This window comes from Loxodonta africana, chromosome 4 (assembly GCF_030014295.1).
Source record: "Loxodonta africana isolate mLoxAfr1 chromosome 4, mLoxAfr1.hap2, whole genome shotgun sequence".
In the NCBI taxonomy this organism is placed as follows: Eukaryota; Metazoa; Chordata; class Mammalia; order Proboscidea; family Elephantidae; genus Loxodonta; species Loxodonta africana.
Window position 1 is genome coordinate 99,247,791 of NC_087345.1, and position 23,421 is coordinate 99,271,211.

At 36.3% G+C, this 23,421-nt stretch overlaps 1 protein-coding gene across 1 annotated transcript in view; it reads left to right on the forward strand.

Annotated features, from left to right (window-relative positions):
- The window catches only part of ADAMTS20 (ADAM metallopeptidase with thrombospondin type 1 motif 20), a 215,455-nt gene that overhangs the window by 44,562 nt on the left and 147,472 nt on the right, over positions 1-23,421 (forward strand). The window contains exons 5-8 of the mRNA XM_064284366.1: positions 11,290-11,373; positions 11,913-12,037; positions 13,450-13,490; positions 22,530-22,635. Coding sequence (XP_064140436.1) covers positions 11,290-11,373; positions 11,913-12,037; positions 13,450-13,490; positions 22,530-22,635 — 356 coding nt within the window. The remainder of the gene's footprint in view (positions 1-11,289; positions 11,374-11,912; positions 12,038-13,449; positions 13,491-22,529; positions 22,636-23,421) is intronic.

Below are 23,421 nucleotides of genomic sequence, written 5' to 3' on the forward strand. Positions count from 1 at the left end.
CTATTGACATTTAGTTTAGATAAATGTACAGTAATTGTCCTATTCTGTTACTTGGACAACTTTCTCACACAATTTAATAACTACGAAACCACTATCAGAACGTGAATTATCCTTCACTTCACCACATGAATGGCTTCTGCCCCCTAGTGACAAGGAAGAAGATACTAGTCACATTGATTTTTTGCTGTTTGAATCTGAACTTTAAATTTTACCCTATTTTCGTAGCAGGGTATAAATTTTTTTTTTTTTTTTTTACTATTTTCCAAATCAGAAATTGAGACACATGATCTTTTAAGTTGTAATTACATTTGTGGAGATAAAGTGATAGGATGTTACTAATCGAGTCTCTTGGCAAATTTGGGATGAAAGCTCACAGGAGCTCTAAGAGTCTTTGCCCTGATCTTAATATCTCTGTCAAACAGTCATGGTGCTGGTATCCATGGAACTGAATTCTAATGCTAGTGAAGAACTCGGGTTTAGTCTGTTGTTTGTAATTTCTGAAAGCACTCCATTTTACCCTCAGAAATATTCTGGTTTAGTTGACGAATTACGTGGTCATCTATTTATACAAATTCTTGTTATTTGGAAAATATCTCATGGCTGGAAGTACCTCCAGTTCACATATTGGGAATTCAGGCCTGCTTGGTTAAAAAAGTTGGCCAGGACACATCTAAAGGCCTTTGTCAATTTCCCTTAGCTAGAAATTCCCAGTTAAGTTCGTTGTGACTTGGAGATCCTACAGCCTTGTCATTTTCTGTATGTATGATGCATGCCTTTAATTTTTATGATTATAAGTTCTAAGAATAAATGGTCCATGTTGCCTGAACACTGTACCTGGCATGGAGTGGGCACTCAGCAAATGTTTATTGAAAGAATTGATGGTTAGATGGATGGATGGATGGTTAAAGTAAAAGGAATAGTTTTTTCACAAGGCATGACATCGTGATAGACAAAAAACAGAGAGAATCCAAAAAGATTGTCTGAAATTTGTATAATATAGGCACTTATTTTGTTTTCTAAATTGAATTTTTAAAATGACCCAGAGCTATGGATACAAATTCATTGTAATAAGGTTTTTTTTTTTTTTTTTTTAAGTTTTCTTTACTTCTCCTGAATTTGAAGGAGGAATGATGCAATTATCTAGTTGTGTCTTGTTCATTAGGAAGGGGTTCTAATGAGAACATTGAAGTGGAGGACGTCAATCTGGGGTGGTAGGAAATTGTATTAGTTATATGGAACACTGTGTAGTAAACTTTACTATTAAAAATGGCTAAAGAAGGTAACATTTATTAAAAAAAATTTGGGAGAGACTAAAGGAAAATACTAGGTTTTATAAATGTAATAGGTTTTTGAAGCTTGGTAAATGACAGATAACTCAGATATTGGTGCTTTGGAAATACTAGAACTAAAGGAACACAGGGTATTTGGGAATAACTACAATTTTGTTGACATCTCCACCCTCAGAAACATTTTATAATCTGTACTTTAAATAGTATCATCACTGGAGGGTATTATGACATACCTTGAGGTGGAACTTAAGTTGTCCATGGGAGCTTTAAAGCCAGAGTTAATGATTAAGTTCAACGAGGGCAAAGCAGACCTTTTGACTTCACGGAAAGCAAACTTGCTTCTGAGAGTACTTGAAAGAATACACCAATGCATGTTCATATCATTTCCCAGATGTTTAGTCCCACTAGAAGGAGAGTAAATTTTAGTTGAAGAAGACACTCGGTAGATGCAGTCAGCTGATTTGTATTAAGCTTCCATTCACAGGAAGATGGATACTCCAGCAGTTGAGGAAGAGGGGAGCATTCCAAATAATAGACAGGGCAGGAGGAAAAATTTAGAAGAGGAGTCTCTCCTTTTAGGGAGTTTTGGCCTTTGTATACGCTATCTTTCATCCTCAGAGGTCAAACTTTAGATAACTTCTAAATTACCTGGGTTTAGTGTTCTTCATCCTGTTTTTCTCATTCATAGAAAGAATGTTCAGATGAGGATAGAGGTTGAGTCAGCAGACCAAACAGTGATCACAGATGAATATAAAAAATGCTAAAAAGTGAAAGGAAACTCAGAGATAGAGTGACAAACTCTCCCTGGCTTATCCTCTTCCTTGTCTTACTATTGAAGTTCCTGGAAACCCCTCAGCCCTGGGCAAACTGAGAGGGTTGGTCATACTGCTTAGCGAGCATCAAATGTAGTACAACAGGTTTCATCTCCACTTGTAAAGACCATTTCCAAAATTACTCTAACAAGGTTAAGAGGAATGCTATCTCCCGGTAAGTGTCCCCAGATGTTTCTAGTTGATGAGAAATGGAAGGAGCCATTCAGGTTTTGTGTTTTTTTTTCCTGATTTTTTAGTAGACATTAACTGCATTTATTAAAACACAGACACTTAAAATATTGATAATGTTCTTGGATAATATTAATAATGTCCTTGGTCATAGTGATATAGGAAAAAGTCAAGAAAATGTGATTTAGACTTGAATATGGTTGAAGAGTGTTTTTGTATGTTGAGCTCTGGATATGATGGGGAAAATAGCTAAATGCTTTCAGCAGTGAGCAAAATGGATTATAGACACAACTGGGAGAGAGGATTATCTAGCGTTACCTCTCTGCACATAGCAAACACTTGTGCTGTTTTCTCAAGATATTTCATTGTTGTCAATAGTTTAATACAGTACCTGAGTGCACTGATAACAGCAATAATATGTATGACTTAGTTCTTTTTTAGAGAACTGTAATAATGTAAAAATAGCTTGAAGATGTCTATTTTTTCTAAGATTGCTGGAATTAATCTTAAGATCAGTGAAGAAAAGCACCACAATGATAGTGGGTGTAGTTTATATAATGAAGTGTGTCAAATGAGCAGAGATGTTCAGTTATCTGCTATTCTATAGTTTTCATCCTTAGAGAATTCGGGTGACAGCATCAGGTTAAAATGGCATTTCCGTATAATCAAAACTACCAAAATATGTAAAAACAAGAGCAATTATTTTATTCTGCATGTTTATTTTGCTACTTAGTGATTTATAGTTGTAATTTAACGTTGAAAATATTTACTATATACCAGAGACCTCCATGCTCTGTTGTGTTTACAAAGGCTTGACTTGATTAAATTTGTAGCAAATAATGTGAATATTATAATGTCAATTTAAGGGACATCATGTGATCCTGAAGAATTAGTCCTGTTTGTTAAAACATAATTATTATTATTAGGGGCACTTTATGATCTGAAAACCCCTCCTTGCTTTACATTAAATTTATATAATTGCCTCCAGTTTTTTGAGTTGCTGTTACTGATTTTAATTGGCACCTGATGTTATTCAGGATGGGGAAAACTTTTCAGGCACACAAAAATAAAAAACTAATCAGGCTCTCGTACTTTAAGATAATCATTTCTGTTACTCTTTCTTTTGCTCAGTGCTCTGTTCTTAATTCTTTGCACATATTTATATTGCACATATGTCAAACATTATTTTCTTACTTAAAAGCAAAAAAGATTTTTTTGAACAAATAATGAGTACTGATCTTTGTAAACAAAATATCTTGTTTGTTAAACCATTTTTTTTTTGTACAGATGACTTTGTACTTCTTAATAAAGATGCCCTCTAAACATGTCTGTGTCTGTCAGTTTGTCATACTGTGGGGGCTTGCGTGTTGCTGTGATGCTGGAAGCTATGCCACCAGTATTCAGATACCAGCAGGGTCACCCATGGAGGACAGGTTTCAGCTGAGCTTCCAGACTAAGACAGACTAGGAAGAAGGACCCAGCAGTCTGCTTCTGAAAAGTGAAAACCTTTTGAATAGCAGTGGAACACTGTCTGATATAGTGCCTGAAGATGAGCCTCCCCAGGCTGGAAGGCACTCAAAAGACGGCTGGGGAAGAGCTGTCTCCTCAAAGTAGAGTCCACCTTAATGACGTGGATGGTGTAAAGCTTTCGGGACCTTCGTTTGCTGATGTGGCATGACTCAAAATGAAAAGAAACACCTGCAAACATCCAGTAATAATCGGAACCTGGATGTATGAAGTATGAATCTAGAAAAATTGGAAGTCATCAAAAATGAAATGGAATGCATAAACATCGATATCCTATGCATTTAGTGAGCTGAAATGGGCTGGTATTGGCCATTGTGAATTGGACAGTCATATAGCCTACTGTGCTGGGAATGACAACTTGAAGAGGAACAGTGTTGCATTCATTGTCAAAAAGTACATTTCAGGATCTATCCTGAAGTACAGTGTTGTCAGTGATAGGATACTATCCATACACCTACAAGGAAAACCAGTTAATGTGACTATTATTCAAATTTACGCAGCAACCACTAAGGCCAAAGATGAAGAATAGAAGATTTTTATCAGCTACTACAGTCTGAAATTGATCAAACATGCAATCAGGATGCATTGATAATTACTGCTGATTGGAATGCGAAAGTTGGGATCAAAGAAGAAGGATTGGTAGTTGGCAAATATGGCCTTGGTGACAGAAACAGTGCCGGAGATCGAATGACAGAATATCGCAAGACCAACGACTTCTTCGTTGCAAATACCTTCTTTCACCAACATAAACTGTGACTATACGCATGGACCTCGCCAGATGGAGCACACAGAAATCAAATTGACTACATCTGTGGAAAGAAGGGATGGTAAAGCTCAATATCATCAGTCAGGACAAGGCCAGAGGCTGACTGTGGAACAGACCATCAATTGCTCATATGCACGTTCAAGCTGAAATTGAAGAAAATCAGAGCAAGTCCACGAGAGCCAAAATATGACCTTGAGTATATCCCACCTGAATTTAGAGACAATCTCAAGAATAGACGCATTGAACACTTGTAACTGAAGACCAGATGAGTTGTGGAATGACATCAAGGACATCATACGTGAAGAAAGCAAGAGGTCGTTGAAAAGACAGGAAAGAAAGGAAGGACCAAAATGGATGCCAGAGGAGACTCCAAAACTTGCTCATGAACGTTGAGCTGCTAAAGCAAAAGGAAGAATTGATGAAGTAAAAGAACAGAAGATTTCAAAGGGTGGCTCAAGAGGACAAGGTATTATAATGACATGTGCAAAGAGCTGGAGATACAAAACCAAAAGGGTAGAACACGCTCAGCATTTCTCAGGCTGAAAGAACTGAAGGAAAAAATCAAGCCTCGAGTTGCAATAGTGAAGGATTCCACGGGGAAAATATTAAATGACTCAGGAAGCATCAAAAGAAGATGGAAGGGATACACAGAGTCATTATACCAAAAAGAATTAGTCGATGTTCAACCATTTCAAGAGGTAGCATATGATCAGGAACCAGTGGTACTGAAGGAAGAAGTCCAAGCTGCTCTGAAGGGATTGGTGAAAGACAAGGCTCCAGGAATTGTCGGAATATCAATAGAGATGTTTCAACAAACAGATGCAGCACTGGAGGTGCTCGCTGGTCTATGCCAAGAACTATGGAAGACAGCTTCCTGGCCAACTGACTGGAAGAGATCCATATTTATGCCTATTCCCAAGAAAGGTGATCCAACCGAATGTGGAAATTATAGAACAATATCATTAATATCACACGCAAGCAAAATTTTGCTGAAGATGATTAAAAACGGCTGCAGCAGCATATCGACAGGGAACTGCCAGAAATTCAGGCCCGTCAGAGGAGGATGTGGAACCAGGGATATCATTGCTGATGTTAGGTGGATCCTGGCTGAAAGCAGAGAGTACCAGAAGGATATTTACCTGTGTTTTATTGACTATGCAAAAGCGTTCGACTGTGTGGATTATAACAAATTATGGATAACATTGCGAAGAGTGGGAATTCCAGAACACTTAATTGTGCTCCTGAGGAATCTTTACATAGATCGAGAGGCAGTTGTTTGGACAGAACAAGGGGATACTGATTGGTTTAAAATCAGGAAAGGTATACATCAGGGTTGTATCCCTTCACCATACGTATTTAACCTGTATGCTGAGCAAATAATCCGAGAAGCTGGACTGCGGGAAGAAGAACGGGGCATCAGGATTGGAGGAAGACTCATTAACAACCTGTGTTATGCAGATGACACAACCTTGCTTGCTGAAAGTGAAGAGGACTTGAAGCATTTACTGATGAAGATCAAAGACCACAGCCTTCAGTATGGATTGCATCTGAAGGTAAAGAAAGCAAATATCCTCACAACTGGGCCAATAAGCTACATCATGATAAATGGAGAAACGGCTGACGTTTTCAAGGATTTCATTTTACTTGCATCCACAGTCAACAGCCATGGAAGCAGCAGTCAAGAAATCAAAAGATGCATTGCATTGGGTAAATCTGTTGTAAAGGACCTGTTTAAAGTGTTGAAAGCAAAGATGTCACCTTGAAGACTAAGGTGTGCCTGACCCAAGCCAGGTGTTTTGAATTGCTTTATATGCATGTGAAAGCTGGACAATGACTAATGAAGACTGAAGAAGAACTGAAGCCTTTGAGTTGTGGTGTTGGCAAAGAATGTTGAATATACCATGGACTGTCAAAAGAATGAACAAATCTGTCTTAGAAGAAGTACAGCTGGAATGCTCCTTAGAAGCAAGGATTGTGAACCTGTGTCTTATGTACTTTGGACATGTTGTCAGGAGGGATCAGTCCCTGGAGAAGGACATCATGCTTGGCAAAGTACAGGGTCTGCGGAAAAGAGGAAGACCCTTAAGGAGGTGGATTGACACAGTGGCTGCAACAATGAGCTCAAGCATAACAACGATTGTGAGGATGGCACAGGACTGGGCAGTGTTTCGTTCTGTTGTGCGCGGGGTCACTGTGAGTCGGAACTGACTTGAGGGCACCCAACAACAACTAAACATGCCGTATATGTTTGCACTAGTTTTATATAGAAATTATTTTGACAAAATGGTTGGTAAGTTAATAGTGATAGTAATTTGTTTCATACTTTGAAGAAAGTATAATTTTCCTAGTATATTTCTTAAATAAAACCCAGCTCTGTAGAGACATGATTTAAACAGTATGATTCATATCACTTCTTTACTTTTTGTGAAATATCCATGAAGCAATGTTTACTATTTATGAGACCTGTATAAAGGGTATGTCTGAAAAACAAGCATTTATGGAATAAAGGCTAAATAAATTTTAATCAGATCAATAAAAATTCTAATACATAAATAGCACTCCAAAATATAGTGGTTACAGTAAAATATAAAAATAGGCCATTATAGAATAGGAAGTTTAGAAATCTGACCTAGCAATTTCCTAAGATATATTCTGTGGAATGGAATACTAGTTCAGAGACATGTGTCAAGGGGAAAAAAGAGATGACTGTGTCCGAATAATTACCTAAAATGCTGCATAGAATACCTCTTTCTCAGAGGTTTTAATATATATAGTGAAATCTGTTAAGGCCAGAACTTGACGTGACTGACTTGTTTTCTCAGGTCTTGCAAGTTTTCTGCCTTTGACAGGGTGCAGTCCTACCCTTTTTCTGTCACTCATTTTAGTGGAAAATATTTGAGTTTTCATTCTCTGACAGGTTTCCACCTTACATAGGTTCCAGCTTTTGCAGATTTTACTGTGAACCTATTCAAGCCTCCATGAGCATACCTGTTTAAATCTTTTTAATTCAATATTCCCTAAACTGGGAACAGAATTTTTGTTCTTTATAACCAATAACCTCCTCATCCCGCTGTTAAAAAAAAGCATGTAGTTGGAGTCCTGGTGGCGTAGTGGTTAGGAGCTATGGCCACTAACCAAAAGGTTGGCAGTTCAAATCCACCAGGCACTCCTTGGAAACCCTATGGGGGCAGTTCTACTCTGTCGTATAGGGTTGCTGTGAGTCAAAATCTGTTTGAGAGCAATGGGTTTTTTTAGTTAATACCAATTCAGTGCATGAGGACACTGTGATCAAGGGTTCTGAGTGCCCTAATGCAGTTACAGACATTGAGACTAAGAGTAGATAAATTCGTATTCCAGGGTTAATCAGCTGGCTTGTAACTAGTAATAGGGCTAGAACTAAAGTCTGGGTTTCCTGACTACTTAGGATTTCTTGAAGGCTATGGTCAAGTGACCACTGCAAGGCAACATCAAGGGGTTAGAGGATGAACTGTAGCAGGGTTTTGAAATAATTTTTGTACAGATTGCTAAATGGAAAGGACTTAAGGCAGAATGACTGAAATTCCATAAGGTCAGATAAAGTAATTAGAGCTCTGAAGCCAAACTGCCTGGGCTGGAAATTGTGATCTGCTGCCTACCAGCCGTCTAACCTTCAGTGTGTTACTTACTTTCTCTGTACCTTAGTTTTCTTATCTGTAAAATGGGTGTAATACTGATTCATATCTTGTAAGATTTATTATGAAGATTAAATGAATTAATGTGTTTAAACTTAGAAAAAAACCTAGAACACAATAAACGTTCAACAAATATTTTTTGAGTTAGGAAGAAGTAGCAAACACAGTACCCTACATCTTGGCAGTCTGATATGGGGTAGAATATTAGCGATGAGAGAAACACATAGTACATGGTGATTAGAAAAACCTTTGAGTATCTAGTTGGGCTTGTGACTTCATCTGCCTGAATCACAGTTTAGCTTTATTGAATAAAATTATTTAGTAACATCACTATTAAACATCTGAATGTAGTAAAAAGCATACATATTGTATATAAGCCCATAGAATATAAAGACCAATAAATAAAACAGGAGGAGGTGCTTACAGTTAGAAAAATTAGAAGACATTCTTTTTGACTTAATGAAATACATCATTTTATTATAAAAACTAAATACCAACCTGAGTTGTTCGTTCTGTTTTGGAGAGTGTAGACTTATTTAAGTTGAACTCTCTGTTTTTGTGTCTTTTACTTGCAGGAGACTGAGTTTTATGAGGGTAGAGGTGATGGTTTACTGATCTCTGTATATCTAGTAAGCAACACAGTGTCTCACAGGTAGTCAATATTCAATAAATATTAAAAAAAATGAAACAGTGATGTTCTTGGATTCTTTGCTTTTAATTTGGACATACTCTGATAAACAATTTGAAGCACATGTAATAGAACTGGAATTATATGTAACATATTCCTTTTCTTTGGAAGAAAGTTATATAAGCCGTAATAATAATAGTTGCTGTGATTGATTTAAGTATCCCTGGTGGCACAGTGGTTATGTGCTGGGCTGCTAACCAAAAGGTTGATGGTTCGAACATACCAGCAGCTCTTTAGGAGAAAGATGTGGCGATCTGCTTCCATAAAGATTCACAGCCGTGGAAACCCTATGGGGCAGCTCTACTCTGTCCTATGTGGTCTCTGTGAGTCAAAATCCACTCAAAGGCAATGGGTTTGATTGGTCTCTATGACCTAGGCCCTGTTCTAAATGTTTTCTGTACACTGTTTAATCCCTATAGGAGCCAGATTAAAAAAAAACTCATTGCTGTCGAGTCAACTCTGACTCATAGCGACCCAGTAGGATAGGGTAGAACTGTCCATTGGGTTTTCAAGGCTATAATCTTTACAGAAGCAGACTGCCACATCTTTCTCCCGTACAGCAGCCGGTGGGTTTGAGCCGCCGACCCTCCAGTTGACAGCCGAGAGCTTTAGGCGCTGCATCACTAGGGCTCCTTAGGAGCCAAATAAGTATTGTTATCAAAAAGTGACAGAATTTGAACCTAGGTCTGTTTAATTTAAAGGTCTATGCTTTATACAGTAAAACCTGCAAAAGCTAGAGCCTTTATAAGGTAGAAACCTGTCAGAGAAGGAAAACTCAAATATTTTCCACTGAAACTAGTGATGGAAAAGTGGTAAGACTGCACTATATCAAAGGCAGAAAACTTGTGACACACAAAAGAAACAAGGCAGGTCAGCTGAATTCCAGCTCTCACAGGTTTCACTGTCATGACATTCCACCCTACCTAACAATTATTTTAACTAACTTTTCCCTAAAATTACCTTTTAAAGAAACTTTGGTGGAATAATGTATTTTAAAATATACTTTCAAACACTGGTAATATGTTTCCAAATTCCAGCTAGAGATCACTTTTCAATAAAACTGTAACATCTGTTTCCTTTTGATGCTCTAAATATTTTCGTGGTTTTGAGTGTTTGTGGTTATGTATTTTATAGCTAATAACACCCAGGTTGTCATTGTGTAGTCAGTATCTTTGGGATGTGAGTATGGTTATTAGCCATTTAGACACCTCATAATGTTTAAGCTGTTTTCTCTGTGGAGTACTGGGAATGCATGTTCTCCATCACACAAGTTCTCACAACTGTTTTTCATTTTTAGGGGAAAAGAGCCTTTGTTCCATACATTAGTGCTGCATTAATTGCTCCACCTTGTAATTTGACTTAGAAAAGCATCTACATTTAAACTCATAGGATTAAAGGGTAGCTCTGAAGTCACAAGTATGAGTATACTTTGTTTTCTAAAGTGGACATTTTTTAAAAAGCTGCATGTAAAATGAATATTTATAAACTGAAGTATAAATTTTCATGGTTTCCACTTTAAAGTGGATGGTACTGCAGTGCAAACAGACCTACTTGGAATTGCCAGTCATCCGACTGTCCCTGTCTTAACTGACGTTATGTTCATCCCACTGGGGCTACCACCACTCTTGCCAAAAACGCTACCAGCAGAGTGAACGGCATTACTGCAGGTAGAGATGACAAGTCTGTAAGCATTTGTGGCTCTGCAGCTAAAACAGTGGTAAAGTGCTACAATTTGTATTTCTGTCCATGCCAACCCTACACTGTCCATAGCTTCAGAGATGCCTTTGGCACAGGTTCTGGTGGTACTCTGTTTGGTACAAAAGAAAGGCACTGGCCACAATCATGTTAGACTTTGTGTAGACATTGGCCGATGAAGTGGTGGCTTTGCTACTGGTCTCTGCAGCAAATCGTAAGCTTTATATGTGCACTAATGTGCATTCAGATCACTTGGGGATCTTGTTAAAATGCAGATCCTGATTCACTAGGTCCAGGTGGGGCCTGAGATTCTGCATTGCTAACTAGATCCAGGTGATACAGATGTTGCTGGTCCACAGACAAGTCTTTGAGTAGTAAGATCTAGGATACTTGTTCTCACACTTGGCTTTCCACTGGAATCATTAAAAAATACTGAAGTATTTTAAAAAATACTGATGCCTATGTTCTGACTCCAGGGGTTCTGATTTAATTGTAAGGGAAGTGGCCTGAGCATTAGGATTTTGTAAAATTACTTGGCAGATTCCAGTGTGCAGCTAAATTGGGGAATTGATGCTCTAGGACCGATTTCAAAGAACTTTTGAAAAGAAATACTCGTTTTAGGCATCTAAGCCTACATTTGTTTCTCCTGCAGGTTGCAGCAATCTACAAGGACTCAAGTATTGGAAATCTTATAAATATAGTAATTGTAAAATTAGTTATAATCCACAATGAGCAGGTAAGAAACAGGTCTAAAATTAGTGGGAATGTATTTAGATCACAAAGCTCTTATTAGAAAGAGATACATTTTTAAAATTTACTTTAAAAAACTTGATTTGAAAAGGAGCAAGATTACCTTTTTCTGTTATGTTGGAATTAAATGGAAGTAAGTATATAAATGGACAACCACAAAGAGTTTAACTGAGCAGAGGAGGTAACAAAAATTAATCATCCATGGTTAAAAACATTCCGATATTTTAGTTTTATAATCCTAATGTTGAAGGATTTAAACTATGGTAATTTTTAATAAAAGTTTGTTAATCCTAAATATTGGATGGTTACACAGAGAAGATCTAATTAGAGGTCAGTTTTGATCATAATGTTTTAGGTATGGCTAAAATATGTTTGAGTAGTAAATATATGAGAGGTAGATGATGCCACTTCTTCATTTGTTGATAAATATGCTGCTTGATAAATTCTATTGATGTTGATAAATCTGGGAGGAAAAGAGGGTGTGGGCGTTTTGACATAATATCGAATCGCTTGTTTTTTGTGTAGGAAGGACCAGTCATCAGTTTCAATGCAGCTACCACTTTACGCAACTTTTGTTTATGGCAGCAAACTCAGAATGTTCTTGATGATGCCCACCCTTCCCACCATGACACTGCTGTTCTCATCACTAGGTATAGTTTTAGAAATTATCCTTCCAACTGTAGTTGTTTGCCTTTCCTCCCCTGCATGGTCACTGATACTTCTTGTTATCTTAAAAACTGTGGATAATACATGGAAATACTCTGTATGAGTACTTTAATTACGTAATAAACTGTTGAGTGAAAGTATTCTTCTCTTCTTTCAGAGCAGAGTACTAATTGATTGGTTCCTTAGGAAATTAGCAATGTCAGGTTGCAAGGCAATGAATTGACCTAAACAAAATAATCTCTTTTTCTTTTTACCATGTTAGTGACACAATGAGAGAAATCAAGAATAATACTTGAAAATGAACATGATTATGGAACCAAGAGCGGGTTTTATTCATTTCTTACTTTATCTTTCAGTGGCTTGGGAAGAAGAGCTTTTGTATTTCTTTGGTTGCCCATGTTTTTGGATTCCTTCTACTTTTTAAACTGTTCCTTGTTTTGATGGTCAATGTATATCTTAATTTCCAGGCTGCTTTTTTGAGGGTTGTTCTCAACCCTAGTTAATTATATGAAAACAGCTTCTCCTATTGTAAAATTAATATCCATTTTACAAGCACTGCTATACATTGTTAATTCAAACCTTTGTATCAGCATCACGGATGCTACCGGAATATTTAGATTATAAAAACCCATAGTTTGTTGCTTATTTATTTACTTTTTGCTTGATCAAAGTAAAGACATCCTTCATTTAGAGGTCAGACTTGGAGAAATCTTGGGTTTCCAGAGCCTGAAAGTCTTTATCCATGTAAAATAGCTGACATGTAGTTCATGTATTTTCTCTTTTCCAAACTAAAGCAGAGTTGACTTAATTTTATAGACAGGACTGCATTGTCAGTCTTTGGTTTTGCCCTGGGTTTTAGTTAGAGTCCAAGCAACAAAGATTGAATATAACAGGTTAAAGATAGGAGAAAAAAGGGCTATGAGAGGAAACCATAAGGAAAAAGAAGAGAGCTACAGAATTGAATGGTCAGGGGATAATTAATGCAGAAGCAAAAAAAAAAAAAAATTGAAGAACTTCGTAAAGTTCGAGAGCATTATTTTTTAGAGAGAATAATGGGTTAAGTTTATACTAACATTGAATCATTAAGAAAAGAGTAATTATATTACATATATTGTATAATGAAAACTAGAGAAATGCACAATACACTTAGAAGGCTTTTTATTAAACTTGGTTTATGTTTTAACTGTTTACAACAATGACTTCTATATAACATTGTTTACTGATATGCACAAATGGTGCATTATTCTAGCTTAACCTTACTGAGCATTTGATAAGAACTAGAGTTTGGAAGCTGGCTTGTGATAATAGTCATGGCATAGTTAAAGCTTTTTTTAATCTTTGACATATTATGAAAATATTTTCTAAAAATGCTTCAAAATAAACCTTTTGTTTCAAGGGAAGACATTTGTGGAAGCAGAGAGAAATGTGACACATTAGGTAAGTTATTTTGTAAATTAAATTTAGCTTTTAGCATTACTTACTGAATTATTTAAAGTAATGTTCTGAAGGTGGTTTTCCTTTTGTTTAAATTTTAATAATTTCGATTGGTTTTCTTGATTACAGTTGTTACTGTTTGAGTCTGCTTCTTTGAATTTTACAGAATAAGAATATTTGCTGAATATCAAATATCAGGTGTTGTTCAAAGTTTGATATATTTTAAGTGTTTTATTATATAATATTTATTATAAATTATACAAGTTACATACATATTTTTTGATCCACACAAAAAATATGTATGTAACTTGTATAATTTATAATAAAATTATAAAGCAAAATGCTAAAATGGACAGCCATGAATCCACCACCAGATTTAAGAGCTAAAGCTTTGTTCAATATTATTGTGTGATCTGTGCTCACAGTCTTTATTTCATTTCTGTGCTTTCACCAAGAAGTAGCCAGTACCCTGAATTTTGTATTTGCCGGTTCTTTTCATCTTCTTTAAAGAAATAGTTATATATATGTATATGTTCCTAAACAAGACATTGTTTGGTTTTGCTTCTTTTTGATTTTGTAAAAAATGGTTTCAGTTAAAACTCAACCACAAAAAGACAAACAACACAATCAAAAAGTGGCAAAGGATATAACTCGCACTTCACTAAAGAAGATATTCAGGCAGCTAACAGATAAATGAGAAAATGCTCTCGATCATTAGCCATTAGAGAAATGCAAATTAAAACCATGATGAGATTTCATCTCACTCCAACAAGTCTGGCATTAATCCAAAAAACACAAAATAATAAATGTTGGAGAGGCTGCGGAGAGATTGGAACTCTTATACACTGCTGGTGGGAATGTAAAATGGTACAACCACTTTGGAAATCTATCTCCCACTCCTCGGAATATACCCTAGAGAAATAAGAGCCTTTACACAAACAGATATATGCACACCCATGTTTATTGCAGCTCTGTTTACAATAGCAAAAAGCTGGAAGCAACCAAGGTGTCCATCAACGGATGAATGGTTAAATAAATTATGGTATATTCACACAATGGAATACTACGCATCGATAAAGAACAGTGACGAATCTGTGAAACATTTCATAACATGGAGGAATCTGGAAGGCATTATGCTGAGTGAAATGAGTCAGAGGCAAAAGGACAAATATTGTATAAGACCACTATTATAAGATCTTGAGAAATAGTATAAACTGAGAAGAACACATACTTTTGTGGTTATGAGGAGGGGAGGGAGGGAGGGTAGGAGAGGGTTATTTTACTGATTAATTAGTAGATAAGAACTACTTTAGGTGAAGGGAAGGACAATACTCAATACATGGAAGGTCAGCTCAACTGGACTGGACCAAAAGCAAAGAAGTTTCTGGAATAAACTGAATGCTTCAAAGGTCAGCAGAGCAAGGGCAGGGGTTTGGGGACCATGGTTTAAGGGGACTTCTAAGTCAATTGGCAAAATAATTCTATTATGAAAACATTCTGCATCCCACTTTGAAATGTGGCATCTGGGGTCTTAAATGCTAACACGCGGCCATCTAAGATGCATCAATTGGTCTCAACTCACCTGGATCAAAGGAGAATGAAGAACACCAAGGTCACACGATAACTATGAGCCCAAGAGACAGAAAGTGCTGCATGAACCAGAGACTCACATCATCCTGAGACCAGAAGAACTAGTTGGTGCCCGGCCACAACTGATGACTGTCCTGACAGGGAGCACAACAGAGAACCCCTGAGGGAGCAGGAGAACAGTAGGATGCAGACCCCAAATTCTCATAAAAAGACTATACTTAATGGTCTGACTGAGACTAGAGGAATCCCGGCGGTCATGGTCCCCAAACCTTCTGTTGGTCCAGGACAGGAACCATTCCCGAAGACAACTCATCAGACATGGAAGGGACTGGACAATGGGTTGGAGAGAGATGCTAACGAAGAGTGAGCTAATGATATCAGGTGGACACTTGAGACTGTTGGCATCTCCTGTCTGGAGGGGAGATAGAAGCGTAGAACGGGTTAGAAACTGGCAAAATTATCATGAAAGGAGAGACTGGAAGGAGGGAGTGGGCTGACTCATTAAGGGGAGAGTAAGTGGGAGTATGGAGTAAGGTGTATATAAGCTTATATGTGACAGACTGACTTGATTTGTAAACTTTCACTTAAAGCACAATAAAAATTATTTAAAAAAATGGTTTCATATTGTATATTAGTCTGTCATGATTTATTTCACTCAATGTTGTATTTCTAAGATTCTTCTGTTTTCGCTTGTAGTTGTAGTGCGTACATTTTCACTGCTGTGTGATAGTCCAGTGGGTTAATACTGCAGTTTGTATCTTTATATCCTATAAGCAGGCATTTAAGGAGCCCAGGTGGTGCAATGGTTAATGGCTCGGCTGCTAATTGAAAGATTGGCAGTTTGAACCCACCAGCTGCTGTGCGGGAGAAAAGACCTGGAGATCTGCTCCCTTGAAGATTACAGCCTAGAAAACCCTGTGGGGCAGTTCTGCTCTGTCATATGGGGTTGCTGTGAGTTGGAATTGAGTTGACGGCACCTAACAACAATAGCATGTGGATATTTGGGCTAATTCTGTTTTTGTTATTTTTTTCCTATGAACTTTGTTGTGGGAGCTAGGGTATATTCCTGGGAATACAATTGTTATGTCATTAAGTGTGCTAATGTTCAACTTTGCAAGATGCACCAAATTATTTTCTAAAGTAGTTGTACCAATTTATACGTCTATTGATAGTGTATAAGCGTTCCTACTGACTGTATCCCTATTAACACAAGGTATCTTCAGATTTCTCATTTTTGACAATCTGATAGATTTAATATATTTCACTATAGACATAATTTTTAGTTTCTTGATTACCAATAAGTTTGAATATGTTTTCATGCATTTACTCACCATTTGTATTACCTTTTCTGTGGGGAAAGAAAGCATTGCCCCTTTTACTAATGTGTTGTTTGTATTCTTATTATATTTAGCTCTTAATAACTTCTTGATACTCAAACCTTCCTTGGTATATATGTGTTAAAAATATCTTTTACTAATTTTTCTTTTTTGGTAAAACATATAACGCCGCAAAATTTATAAATCTCTTCTTTTAGAGGTAACACTTTTATTTCAAGAAATCCTTCCGTAGCTCAAGGTGCAAGCATATTACCGTGTTTTCTTGAGGATGTTTTAAAATTTGTTCTTTCACATTTAAATTTGTAATCCATTTGGAATAAACTTTTTGATATGATATCATTTAGGGATCCAGTTTTGTTTCTTTTGGAGCCCTGGTGGTGCAGTGGTTAAACACTCAGCTGCTAATTGAAAGGTCAGTGATTTGAACCCACCAGCTGCTCCTCAGGAGAAAGATGTGACAGTCTGCTACCGTAAGGACTTACAGAGCCTTGGAAACCACCTGTGGGGCAGTTCTACTCTGTTCTTACAGAGCTGGAATCGACGCAATGGAAATGGGTTTTGGGGGGGTTTTGGTTTGTTCCTTTTTCATTAGGAAAACCAATTGCTCTTGACCTATGCATTGAACAGCTTCTCTCATTTCCTCAGAATCTTCCATGTCAGATATAAAACTTATATATGCATGTAAGTCCGAATGTAGTCCCTCTATTCCCTTGGTCAGTCAGCCCTTTTTTTTCTATCCTTGCTCCAATTCCACATTTATGTTTCTCCATAAAAAGTTTAGAACCAGCAGGTGAAGTCTTCGTAAAACATTTACCTCTCCATTTATGTAGGTCTTTTAAACTGTCTTTCAGTAATATGTATTATTTCCTTTCAAATTAGTCACGCACAACTTTTATTAGAATGTACTTTCACTTAAGGCACGACAAAAACATTGATGCCGGTGGGTAGAAATGCAGTTGATTTTGTTTGGATTATTGTTTTTAAATCTAGCCACCTGACCCATTGCTCTAATTAATGCTCATAATTCACCTGTAGATTCTTTTTGGTTTTTATGTAGATAATTATATAATTTGTGAATTATGGCAGTTATGTTTCTGCTACTTTAATCATTATAATTCTCATTTACTTTTCTCTTATTGCAAGATAAGTCTTTTATAGACTGTTGAGTAGAAGTGATGACAGTAGTCCTTGTTGCCTTTTTTCTGAATTTTAAGGGGAATACTTGTATAGTTTTATGTTAAGAATAATATTTGCTGTAGGCTCTTGGCAGATAAGCTTATCGTCCTAGTTTTCTGTGAGTCCATTTTTAATGATCTATATGATATTGAAGGCACTGGAATGGGTTTGGGTATGATATTTACTCAGATACTTTTCTGCGTATATAGAGATGAATATATTTCATCTTATTCTGGTGAATTAATTTTTATAAATTTTCTAATACTAAGCCAACCGTGATCAAGGTTTTTCTTTTCTTTCTTTCTTTTTAAACACACTGCTGTTAAAAATTGTATGCATGCATTTTCATAGTGAAAGTGGCCCATAGTCCTGTAATTTTCCTTTCTCTTACTGTCTGTTTGATTTTGGTATCAAGGTATTATTGACCTTATGGAATAAAATAGGGTATATTACCTCTTTTCCCATTCTCTGGAAGATTTTGTGTAATACTTGAGTAATCTGTGTCTTGAAAGTTAGGTAGATCCCATCTGGAAAACCATCTGGGTCTCATGTTTCTTTGTGGAAAGAGTTTCTAACTCTTTATTGAATTTCTCCAATGGTAATAGGACTATTTTGGTTTTTATGTCTTAGTTGGATTTATTTAAAAGGCTAGATTTTTTTCTAAATATTGACCATTTCTCTTAGTAGCTCAATTTATTAGGCTAAATTATTTTCACAGTGTTTTCTTATCTTTTTAAGTGCTGCCCTGTCTATAGTTGTGCCCCACTTTGTTTCTATTATTTATGCCTTCTCTCTTCTTTTTAATAGATCTCTTACACCTGGATATTGCCTATTGTATGTGTTTACAAAGAACCAACTACTGACTTTTTGTATCTCTTCTGGGCTTTCCCTATCTCCTTTGTTTTTATTTCATTAGTTTCTACTCCTCTTTTCTTCCAACAGTCCTAGAAAATTACCATCCATTCTCTAATCAAACTTTGCATTTAGATCTTTTCTCTCCCGTGAGATCCTAATTACATTTGTATTAGATCTTCTTGTTCTGTTTTCCATGTTTTATTTCTCTTTCTCTGTGCTTCATTCAAGCAGCTCCTTTTTCCATTTTGCAATTTCTCACTTTGGCAGTTTCTAATCTTATATTTCATTCACCTCTGAATTTTGTTTTGAAATATATTGTTTTCAATTAAAAAAATTCTACTTGGTTCTCTGCAAAATCTACCAGTTTATTTTGTTTAAACCTGTTGCCATCAAGTCGATTCCAACTCATAGCAACCCAATAAGACAGAGTAGAACTGCCCCATAGAGTTTCCAAGCAGCGCTTAGTGGATTTGAACTGCCAACCTTTTGGTTAACAGCTGTAGCTCTTAACCACTATGACACCAGAGTTCCCAAACACTCTTTTTATAATTGCCCATATTTGTAATTGCATTTCATGTTTCCTTAAACATTTTGATATGTAATAATTTTATATTCTGTCTCTGACAGTTTCCTCTTCTGAAATACTTGGTAGCCAAGTAGTATGTTTCTGCTAACTCTGTCTTATGTTGGGTTGTTTCTTTCTATGTTTGGTGATCTTTGATTGCAAACTCATATTTACTTACTATTACTTCATGGATTTGTGAGGTGGGGGTGACAGTTCAAATAGCATGCGCTTTCCTACAGAGAAGATTTTCATTTGTTTCTACTAGAAAACAAAGTGTGTTGCTAACCAGGGCTCCTGGCTTAATGCAGAACACCCAGGATCAGATCTACTTTGAAGGTTCTGCTAGCAAGCTTAGTCTCTATACCACAGGGCTGTTATCAGTATTTGCCCTTAGAGCAGCTTCTTTCCTTGCTATTCATTGCTTGCCGATTAGATTTGAGCTCAGAATATGAATGTGTGTGTCTGGTGTGAGTGTGTGTATGTGTTTGAGAGAGAGATAGTTAATTAGTTTTCGAGGTGCAGCCTTGACAGACTCGATAGTTCTTATAAATCATGTGAGTTCAGTATTCATTAAAAAGTAGTTTTTATTAAAGACTTAGTTTCTTTTTGTTAAGAGGACTCTTTAGAAACTCTAATCTTCCATGCTTATGGAAATAAACATCTGCTGATGTAGTTTTTCCAACAGATCCCCTTCTCCTATGCAAATTATTTTCTGGCTTTTTAGGTATATTTTATGAGTCAGTAATTTATATTCTGTTGAACATCTTTGTATTACTAAAAGCCAAGAAATAGAAACTTTGGCTGAATTAGGCCTGCCATGTCTTAATATTTTTTAAATCATCCAGTCATATACATATTCTGGACATTTACATAAAAGTAGATGGTTTCCTAGCCCCCATTCATGTTTTGTAGTTTTCAGTCACACCTGTGCACATAAATCTTAGTGACATTTAGAAACAGAGACTATGAAAATGAAAGCATTATTATTAGTATTTAAATCAAGGGGTATGATGACAGTAAGGATGCTAACATTTCTGATGGTAGATACTGTGTGTGGTACTTTGTATCATACTGTATTAAAGTTGTACATGATTTAACTTATGTAATCTTCGAAACAAGCTTATGAGTTAAATACAACTATTATTGCAATTTTATAGCTGGGGATAAATAGTTCGCCCAAGGCTACAGAGCTTGTATTAACAAATTTTGGTATTTAATTTTCTCACTTAAAATATGTAGAAAAATAGCAAGTGAAGGTCGGTTTTTAATGACAGACACAAAATGTTAACAATTCCTAGGTTTCCTGCTATGTCTCCTTTTGCAGGTATTGTGTCTCAGTCTGTGAGCCAAAAAATACACAGTGTATTGAAAAATGGCTTTCATTCCTCAAGATGGCTATTTTGGTGACTTTATGCAGTTTGTTATACTTTCAGACACAGGGAATAGTATCACATTTGGGCCCATGCTGCTTTATTCTACTTCTGGCTTTTAAAGAACCTAGTATTAGCTTAGTTGAAACTATATTTAAACCATTAATTAGTGTTTGTTACTCAAATTCACTTGAGTTTTTTGGTGTTGCCTGTTATGGGGATATTTCAGCCTGGCCTCTAATCATATACAATGCATATCTTTACAAATATTAGTCTGTACTAAATATTTCAGGTTAGAATGCATACACCTTCAAGTATGAAGCTAATTTGGATGGGAATCAAGTCAATATTGTATCCCAAATATCTAAACAGCCCTGAAAATAAATGTATTGGAATCGAGCCACTTGGCAGATTGAAAATATGAATGAAGGCATGGAAGCAGCAGGATATCCATGAAGAAAATGTGTCCAGTTTTAACTTATTCTGTCAGAGGAAAAACATGAAATAAGATGGAAATTGACTAGAAATTCCACATGTAAGCGTTAATTTTAGAATCTTGAGGAAAACAGAAATTCTCTCAGGTCTTCTACAGAGGGCTGTTAAAGAATTTCTTTTTTGTCTTGATTCTAACTAAGAAAAACCTTTTTTTTAGCAGAGGGCGGGGGTTTTGGGAGGGGGGGGACAGGGCTTTGCCTAAGCAAGGCGTTTTGGCACTGGGCTCAAAAAGAAGGCAAATCTTTTTTGTTTTGTTTATTAGAAAAGTATTGGCAAATGAACTTGTTGGTGTTTGAATGTTTTCCAGCCTTTTTAGATTCCTCAGTTTAACTTCCATTTTTCCTAAGGTACAACAAAAACATTCTGATAAATCTACCTTAACTTCTAGAAAACTATCCATGCTTTAAGCTTTAATAATACAGGATTATACTGAGGGAGTAGGCTAAAGCACAGTAGCTAATACAGGTGGATTTATTTTATATTAAGCAATTCCTGAATGTAAAAACTTTAAAGGAATTAATTATTCCATATAAAAAAAGAATGCTCTTTTATGGAAAGAGTCTTTACAGGGAGCAGATGAATTTACAACCAACTGTTGAAGGATAACAACAGCAAAAACCATGGCATTATGTTAAATTAAAAAAAAAAAAGGAAATTCTCACTTGCTTAAAATGGAATATAGATTGTTTTAATGAGTATTCATTTTGAATTTCTTATTCTATATTATTTTTATGAGACTCTATAAACTGTAATTATTGCTGTCTTTGGTGTCTAGGCAGTTCATACTACCCCCATCTTTAGGCAAAACATTTGTACTTTGTGTTACTGTTTCTGTTAAAGTGAATAGATCATGATATGTGATACGTTCCCTATTGCTGACAGAGTGACAAATTTTTGAGTGCTCACAATAATTCTTACATTATAATCGTGTTATATTTTATTTAACATATGCAGTTTGTTAAATATCAGGCACTATGCACTTGACCTATATTACTGATTTAATTATCGTTGTAGTTGAGTATGCGTATACTCCTTCAAAGCCTTGTGAGCCCTGGTGGTGTAGTGGTTAAGAGCTCGGCTGCTAACCAAAAGATTGGCAGTTTGAATCCACCAGCTACTCCTTGGAAACACTATGGGGCATTTCTACTCTGTCCTATAGGATTGCAATGAGTCACAATCGACTCAATGACAATGGGTCTGGTTTTGGTTTGGTCAGAGTCTTAAAATTTGTTTTTAAAAACCATAGATTTGTAGACCTCTTATTTTCTTCTCTTATTAGTTTCTCTCTTACCAATTTAAATATTTGTGGCCTTTCCTACTGTTCATGCTAATGTAGCCTAAACGTGTCATCCTTCTTGTAATAAATATACTTTTGCTTTTTCCACCTTTTCTTAACTTGTTTGCACATTGAATAATTTTGGATTATTTTCTTGAGTAAAAGAGTCCAAGAATTTGCTAAAAAGGTTGAACTGCAGACAAACCATTCCATTCCTTTTTCTCTCTTCTTATTAAATGTGCTTTCAATATTCAGGACCAACCCTGCTTTCATTACTAAATAATGATGACAATGATAAATGCTTAAGAACTTAGTTCTTACTTTATGAATTTGGTATTATTTCCCATTTTGATCAAATACAAACGTGAAATTTTTCAGGTTTAGCAGAATTAGGTACCCTGTGTGATCCTTTACGGAGCTGCTCTATTAGTGAGGAAAATGGACTCAGTGCCGCCTTTACCATAGCTCACGAGCTTGGGCACGTGTAAGTATCTCTGTCACCTCAGTACTGCACCTGCTTTATGTCATCGCACAGAATGCCTAAGATTCCATCTTCAATTGAGTAATACGCATCTTTGTTTATTTATAAAAATAAATATTAGTATAATTTTCATCCCTGAAATGCTAACTCTGGCTCTTTTGTGATCTATGTTAGGTCAGACAGGCTGCACAGATCAACAGACTAAGCAAAGAACTAGAACTTGGGAATTCTTTTATTTCATTTACTGTACTGGATTACATGACAAGCACTTCTGGCCTCTATCCCTTGTTATCCTATACATGACCAGGTACTGTCCTCTACCATCTTATGGGAGGGCCTACAGGGGCTACTGGCTCTGGGAACTCCCAACTATTTGTAATTCCAACACATTTCTTGCTCTTATAGCCTAGAGCCTCAGCAGAGGATGTGGTCCATGGGGATTCCATGTTCATTGAAATATTTTCTTAAGTTTTGTCCCTTCCACTCCATAGATTCTTATGAAAAATTTGGGATTCTCTTACCTGTTCCTACATAGGAAAAATTCTGCTGGGGTTCTATGCTGTAAGAATGGAGGCCATGATTTCCCGTGATACCCTTGGAGCTCCCATGGAAAGTCAGAAACCCGCTGCAAACTCATTCTTTGAAAAATGATTCCAAATGTACCCCCAGGACTCTTGGGGTTTCTTTCTTATCTGGGAATAAGGAATTGAGGCTAGAGTTGCCTCTCTTAGTTTTATTCCATTTTCTTTTCCTGGTCATGCCTTGAGGCACAATTAGAACATATAGGTA